The following is an 8,292-nucleotide window of genomic DNA, read 5'->3' on the forward strand; positions in this document are numbered from 1 at the left end:
CCTCCTCCCACCCTGCCCCCTGTAAAAACACCACCCCATATTCCCAATTCCTTCGTCTCTGCCGCATCTGCTCCCAGGAGGACCAGTTCCAATAGACCACTGTCTGAGTAAAGAAACTACCTCTGATACCTGTCCTATATCTACCACCCCTCAATTTAAAGCTTATGTCCCCTTGTGCTTTCCCTTCCAAGACAATTATCACACAAGTTTACATGCAGAGTAAAGACTATACTACACAAGCCATTGTCAAATACACAAGCCTTGCTGACCATTGGGTTCGATATTGATTAAATCAGTGACATTGTCCCCATGAAACACCCCCAGGACAGACACAGTACTGTTTGATGAGTGAAGCCCTGTTCAAATTTCCATCCCATGTTCAATATGGAGTTATATATTCATTAAATCACACACCACCCTGTCCAGATCAACTGAAGCACAGTTTTAGATACAGATTAATGTCTCCCTTAACACTATCCCCATCAATCTCAGGACAGGTTTAGCATAAGGTTAGATATAAATTGAGGTTTCATCTCTCTTGTTCCCATCAAATATTCCCAGAACGTCAGAACATGACGTCAGGTACAGAGTAAAGCTGTGTCTACATCGCTTCAATAAAAGACTGAAGGACAGTTAGAGAATGGTGTTAGATACAGAATAAAGCTCCCCCCTACCCTGGGATTTTCGAAATTCCCAGGCCTTGACAATTGTGGTGCAGGAAAAGCATAGCAGATCAGGCAACATCCGAGGAGCAGGAGACAGGATGTTTTGGGCATTCATTCAGGAGTGAGGCTTGTGGGCCGGGCAGCTGAAAAATAAATTGGAGGGATAGGTGGGGAAGTGGGGGGTGTGAAGGTAGCTGAAAATTCGATGGGCAGATGAAGATGAGGGAGAAGGTGATAGGTCGGAGAGGAAGGTGGAGCGCAATCATGGGAAAGGTGATGGACAGGTCACGAGGGCGGTGCCAAATTGGAGGCTTGGGACTGGGATAATGTGGGGAGGAGGGGAAATAAGGAAACTGTTGAAATCCACAAGTTGCCAAAAGCAAAGGCCAGGTACCGTCATTTTCAAAGGCAGCAGCGTTAACTAACAACAGAGAAAGTTGAATGATAAAAGACAGATTTTTCTTGACATAGTGATGTGTGTTAAAACAATCTGCTTCCCGCTGCAGCAGTCCCTAAAGGTTCACTGCTCTGTCAAGTTCGGAAACTGAGATTATTTCACCAATACGAACATCGAAACCCGCCTGCTCAGTGATAGGAGACAGGCAAGAGGCTGGAAAAACACAGCAAGCCAGGCAGCATCAAGAGCTGCAGAAGTCGATGTTAGTGGGTGTAACCCTTCTTCAGGACAAAGAGGAGAAACTGTGTTATATTTTCACATGCGTAAATGGCTGCTGAATTCAAAAAGCGATCTGTTCAGTGAGAGCGCAATTTTAAAATTGCAGTCTTTAATTTGATGAAAGGCGTGATCTGATCGGCCGGGATTGACCCAGATGATATAAGCATTATTTGTCAGAGCAGTGTGAGATTCACTTTTCAGTGTGGAGTTATCAGTGATTCATGCGCTGTCAGTACCGAGAGGATGTGCAGAGGCATGGCCCTTTGCACCATGATGTATCACTTCATGAACGTGTGGGTGTTTGTGTGTGCATGTGCGTGAGTATGTGTGTATGTGTATATATGAGTGTGTGTATTGTGTGTGCACATATATGTGTGCGTGCGTGAGTGTATGTGTGCGTGTGCATGAGCATGCACGTGTATGTGTATGAAAGAGTGTGTGTTTCTGTCTGCGCGCTTGTATTCGTATATGTTTAACAGGTGTGCTAACTCGAAAAGGGAGTTAAAACACAGTAGAAAGCCAAAAATTGGAGGAATCGTGTAATTCATGGTCATCCTCACATTTGTGAAGGAAATGGCACTGTGGCTGAAAAGAAAGGAAATATGGCAGGATCATTTACTAACGATCAGTGAAGTCCCAAGAGAATGCATTACCTAATGGATAAGCTGGAGAGATACATTGTGAGTTAAAAGTGAAAGTGCTCATATGTGTGTCACTGCAGCTTAAATTGATTTTCTGGAACACTCACTTGCTTCTTTAGAGTAAGAGCTCTTAAACTGCATATTGCATAGTTCCCATGATTTTTCCAGCTCATCGGTCCCCTCAAGGCAAGAGTGTTATCGATGTAATAATAGATCTACAATCAGGTGAGTGCAGCACAGATAAAATACAGGAGCAGAAACAGGCAGAGGCAGTTCTTCATGAAGTTATGATGAAGGTCACAGAGGATTTTAATGGAAAGAAGAGCTTAGATTTCTTACATATATTCAAAAGGCAGGTGAATATGAGGCAGGGCATTGCTCAGGTCGAACGAATTCTAACTCAAAAAGTAAAGTGCGGTCTTTTTCATTAAATCCCGCAACCTATGAATGAATAAATACTTACGTGGACAAACCAATAAATAATCATAAATATCAATAATTCAATCTATCAATTAGTCCATTATTTGATTCAGTAATCCTTCTTTCCTTCAATCAATCAATCAATCAAGTCTTGTCTGTCTTACTCAACAAAATCCAATTACAGCTCATTGTGGCCTACCTTTCCACTTTGCTAAAAGGAAAGGATCAGGTCTGAACAATCATGCCTTAGAAATTTGGAAATTAACTGAGAATATTAAAGTTCATGAAATGTGGGAGGGTGCAGCATTCCCTATTCATTCTTAATCTTTATCCAAAGTGTGAGTTTAAAAGTCAAAGAGTGTGGTGCAGGAAAAGCATAGTTGATCAGGTAGCATCCAAGGAGCAGGATAAGCTCTTCATCAGGTATGAAGATTGAAAGCCAACTACTTGATAACATATATAGTTGATGTACATGTTGAACAATAATCTACAAATAATAACGACTTTCTTATCTTCAACTTTGGAATATTTGAATGAATACTCTCAGAGGATATTTCAGTCCATTCTTTAATTCATCCCTGATTTTACTTTGGGTCCCGGCATAAATGAATGGATTGACGCACGAAGTCAAGAAGAGAAGCATAAATCCGGTTTCTTCAAGAACAAATTTTGCTTCGTTGTCATCAGAACCAGAGAAGTAGGCAATTTTCGCAACTCGGACGTAGATGATCGTTATTATGAATAGCAAATACAACAGGATAAAAGTGCCCGAGATGGTAAAAAGTAAAACAATTGATTTTCTCCGTTTTTCCATTTCTGAGTCATGCTGCGTTTCTCCATTGTTCTGGACCCGAAGTCGCCTGCGGGCTCTATTGGCCACGAGGATGTGTCTGACAGTCAGAATATTCAGTAGTAAAATCAGAATAAAGGGGAGACAAGGAGTTACAATAGGCCGCATCCAGTCATATGCAGCCCAAGCTGGCGAAGTGTAAAATGCTAATTTTGCACTACAAAACCAAGGTATATTGTTAATTATGTACAGAGGTTCATATATAAAATACACAAAGACATTTTTTAAACAGGTCAGTGCGGACACGATTCCGATCACACGCACTGCCATCTTCTCAGTGCAATATTTCATTTTCAGCTTCTGGCAACAAATAGCCACAAATCTATCAAAGGTGAAAGCAACTGTAAACCAGGCAGAGCTATCAATAGCTGCAAAATTAAAGGCCAAGCGGAGGCTGCATACTGGGGTGATAAACAGGAAGCTGGATGGGAAATAAATCCCAGCGATCCGATTTAGTATTACAGCTGTGACTATGAGCATGAGATCCGTTACTGCCATGGACACCAGGTAATAGATAATACATCCAGAAAGGCCGCATCTTCTTCGAGAAAGGATGACAATCACTGCCAGATTAGCTGTAATAGAAAGAGCAAGACTTCAGACAAGATGATGTACAGAACCTATATGTGATGCACAGTGAAAGTGAAATCATGATATGTAATTATATCTTTGTGATGGGATCTTGAATGTTATACCAGTGAAAAAAACGTGAGTCAATGACAAAGAAATGTTGAATATTCTAATCACTTATATTGGAAGACTGAGAAACAATTCAAAAATGCATTGAAAGCAACACAGAAATTCATACACAGAAGAAATAAAAATTCATCAAAAATGAATGAAAATATTAAAATGTTTTTACACCATGCCTGTTTGGGTTTCCTTTGGGTACTTTGGTTTCCTATAATACTCCAGAGATGTGCTGGTTATTTGAATTGAATATGTTAAATTGTCGATAGTGTCCAGGGATGTGGACTAGTCATGCTTTGTAAATGCGGAGTAATGGGGATACTCCATGGGGGTGGATTTTGATGGGATGCTCTTCAGACAGTTGGTATGGGTGCAATGGGTTGAATGGCTTCTTTCATAAAGAACAGAAGAACTAGAAGCAGGCATCCTTCCAGCCTGCTCCGCCATTGAATAAGATCGTGGGTGATCTTTTCATGGACTCAGCTCCACTTACCTGTCCTCTCATGTATGACTTAATTCCTTTATTGTTCAAAAATAATTTCTATCTTAACTTTAGAACAAAGAACAAAGAAAATTTACAGCCCAGGAACAGGCTGTTTGGCCCTCCAAGCCTGAGCCGATCCAAATCCACTGTCTAAACTTATCGCCCAATTCCTAAGCATCTGTATCCCGCTGCTCCCCACCTACTCATGCATCTGTCCAGATGCACCTTAAATGAATCTAACATGCCTGCCTCTATTACCTCAGCTTGCAATGTGTTGGCACCTACCACCCTCTGTGTAAAGTACTTTCTCCATGTATGTCCCTTAAACTTATCTCCTCTCACCTTGAACGTGTGACCTCTTGTTATTGAATTCCTCACCCTGAGAAAAAGCTTATCTCTATCCACCTTCATGATTTTGTAAGTCTCAATCAGGACCCCCCATCTCCTTTTTCTAATGAAAACAATCCAAACCTACTCAACCTCTCTTCATACTAGCACCTTCCATAACAGGCAACATCCTGGTAAACCTTCTCTGCACTCTCTCCAAAGCATCCACATCCTTTTGGTAATGTGGTGAGCAGAACTGTGCACAGTGGGCAGCACAGTGGCACAGTGGTTAGCACTGCTGCCTCACAGCACCAGAGACCCAGGCAACTGTCTGTGTGGAATTTGCACATTCTCCCCGTGTCCGCGTGGGTTTCCTCCGGGTGCTTCGGTTTCCTCCCACAGTCCAAAATGTGCAGGTCAGGTGAATTGGCCATGCTAAATGTAGAGGAATGGATCTGGGTGGTTGCACTTCAGTGGGTCGGTGTGGACTTGTTGGGCCGAAGAGCCTGTTTCCACACTGTAAGTAATATAATCTAATCTAATCGAAATGCATCCAAAGCAAAGTCTTGTACAATTTTAACATGACCTTATACTCTTATACTCAATATCCCATCTGATGAAGGTAAGCATACCATATGCCTTCTTGACCACTCTATCGACCTATGCAGCCACCTTCAGGGTACAATAGACCTGAACTCACAGATCTCTCTGCTCATCAACTTTTCCCAATGCACTTCCATTTACAGCATAGTTTGCCCTGGAATTAGACCTTCCAAAATGCATCACCTTACATTTGCCTGGATTGAATGCCATCTCCCACCTCTCCGCCCAACTCTTCAGTCTATCTGAATTCTCCTGTATTCTTTGACAGTGCCCTATGCTTTCTGCTACTCCACCAAACTTCGTGCCATCTGCAAACGTATTGATCAGACCACTAACGTCCATTTAAAAATGTTCACTGAAGGAGCATCAGCTACTTCACTGGGCAAGGAAATCCATAGATTTACAACCTGATGGGTGAAGAAGTTCCTTATCAACTCAGTCCTAAATCTACTTCTCCTAATCTTGAGGTTATGTCCTGTTGTCCTAGTTTCACCTGTCAGTGGAAGCACCCTCTCCATTACTATTTTATCTATTCCTTTCATAATTTTATATGTTTCTATAAGATCCCCTTCATTTTTCTAAATTCCCATGGATATAATCCCAATCTATTCAGTCTCACGTCATAAATCAACCCGCTCAACTCTGGAATCAACCTAATGAACCTCCTCTGCACCCCCTCCAGTGCCAGTAAATCGTTTCGAAAGTAAAGAGACCAAAACTGCATGCAGTATTCCAGGTTTGGCCTCACCACCACCTTGGACAGCTGCAACATAACCTCCCTGCTTTTAAACTCAATCCCTTTAGCAGTGAAGGACAAAATTCCACTTGCCTTCCTATTTACTTGCTGTACCTGCAGACCAACCTTCTGTGATTCATGTACAAGACCACCCTGGTTCCTCTGCAAAGCAACATGCTGCAATATTTTACTATTCAAGTAATAATCCTTTTTACTATTATTCCTACACAAATGGAAGACTTCACATTTATTAACATAGTATTCCATCTGCCAGATCTTTGCTCACTCACTTAAATTATCTATCTTCCTCTGGAAAGTTTCACAATCCTCTGCACACTTTGATCTACCACTGATCTTATTGTTATATGCAAACGTTGCCACACAGCATGTGGTCCCCAGTGCCAAATCATCTATATAAATTATGAATAATTGCAGTCCCAACACCAATCCCTGAAGCACACCATTAGTTACTGATTGCCCAACCAGAATAGCACTCATTTATCCCCACTCTTTGCTTCCTGTTGGTTAACCAATCCTCTAATGCTAATATATGATCCGTAACACCATGCATCTTTATCTTATGCAGCAACCTCTTGTGTGGCACCTTATTGAAGGCCTTTTGGAAATCGAGGTACACCATATCTACATAATGTCTTCATAGAATTCCAAAAGATTATTTAAGCATGACCTGCTTTTCATGAACCCATTCTGCATCTGCCCTATCAGCCAATTTCTATCTGGATGCCTTGCTATTTCTTCCTTGATAACAGACTGAAGCATCTTCCACACTACAGGAGTTAAGCTAACCAGTCTATAATTTGCAATCATTTGTCTACCTCCCTAGTTAAACAGTAGTGTAATATTTGCTGTTTTCCAATCTGCTAGAATTGCCCCAGAGTCCAGCGAATTTTGGAAAATTACCAGAAGTGTACTTACTGCTTACATAGAACATCAAACATTAGAGAGCATTACCACCCTTTGGCCCTTGATTTGGTGCAGACCTGTGGAACAAATCTAACCTACACTATTTCATTTTCATCCATATGTTTATTCAATAACCATTTAAATGCCCTTAAAGTTTGGTGAGTCTACCACTATCGCAGGCAGTGCATTCCACGTCTCTATTATTCTCTGAGTAAAGAAAGTACCTCTGACATTTGTCCTATGTCAATCACCCCTCAATTTAAAGCTATGTCCCCTCATGCTATCCACCCCCATCCGACAAAAAAGGCTCTCATTGTCCACCCTATCAAACTCTCTGATTATCTTATATGTCTCAATTAAGTCACCTCTCAACTTTCTTCTCTCTAACGAAAACAACCTCAAGTCCTTCAGCCTTTCCTCATAAGATCTTCCCTGAATACCAGGCAATATCCTATAAATCTCCTCTAAACCCTTTCCAAAGCTTTCACATCCTCCCGAATGCAGTGACCAGAATTGTACGCTATTCTCCAAGTGCGGCTGCACCAGAGTTTTTTATAGCTGCAGCATGCATTCATAGCTGCGAAATTCAGACCCTCTACCAATAAAAGCTAACACACCATATGCCTTTTTGATAACCCTATCAACTTGGTTGGCATCTTTATGCAATCTATGTACACGGACTCACAAACTTCATTGAGTTCTTTGAGAAGGTGTCCATACAGGTGGATGAGGGTAAAGTGGTTGATGTGGTGTATGTGGATTTCAGTGAAGTGTTTGATAAGGTTCTCCATGGTAGGCTATTGCACAAAATGTGGAGGTATGGGATTGAGGGTGATTTAGTGGTTTGGATCAGAATTTAGTAAGCTGAAAGAAGGCAAAGGGTGATGGTTGATGGAAAATATTCCAACTGGAGTTTAGTTACTAGTGGGCACCACAAAGATCTGTTTTGAGTCCACAGTTGTTAGGCATTTTTACATATGACGGCATAGACGGGACAGCGTTGCAGGTGTAAGCTGCAGTGAAGGGGTCTGTGGCTCTGAGACTCAGAAGGGAAAGGGGGAGAGGAGGAGAGCGCTAGTTATAGGGGACTCTCTAGTTAGAGGGACGGACAGGCGGTTCTGTGGACATGGGCGAGACTCACGGATGGTTTGTTGCCTCCCGGGTGCGAGGGCCCGAGACATCTCAGACCGTGTCTTCAGAATCCTTAAGGGGAGGGTGTGCAGCCAGAAGTCGTGGTACACATTGGCACCAACGACACAGGTAGGAAGAGGGGTGG

General features: G+C 42.0%; 1 protein-coding gene across 7 annotated transcripts in view; it reads right to left on the bottom strand.

Annotated features, from left to right (window-relative positions):
• Window positions 1–2,567: 2,567 nt before the first annotated feature.
• Window positions 2,568–8,292, bottom strand: part of LOC122563450 (neuropeptides capa receptor-like) — a 19,364-nt gene continuing 13,639 nt past the window's right edge. For all 7 annotated transcript variants that reach the window (XR_006315614.1, XM_043717193.1, XM_043717192.1 and 4 more), the window contains one exon: window positions 2,568–3,827. Coding sequence is in view for 6 of the 7 variants with exons in the window: in XM_043717193.1 (XP_043573128.1) it covers window positions 2,917–3,827 (911 nt within the window). In the remaining variant the exon portion in view is untranslated. The remainder of the gene's footprint in view (window positions 3,828–8,292) is intronic.

The sequence above is a fragment of the Chiloscyllium plagiosum genome, chromosome 27 (genome assembly GCF_004010195.1).
Source record: "Chiloscyllium plagiosum isolate BGI_BamShark_2017 chromosome 27, ASM401019v2, whole genome shotgun sequence".
Classification (NCBI taxonomy): Eukaryota; Metazoa; Chordata; class Chondrichthyes; order Orectolobiformes; family Hemiscylliidae; genus Chiloscyllium; species Chiloscyllium plagiosum.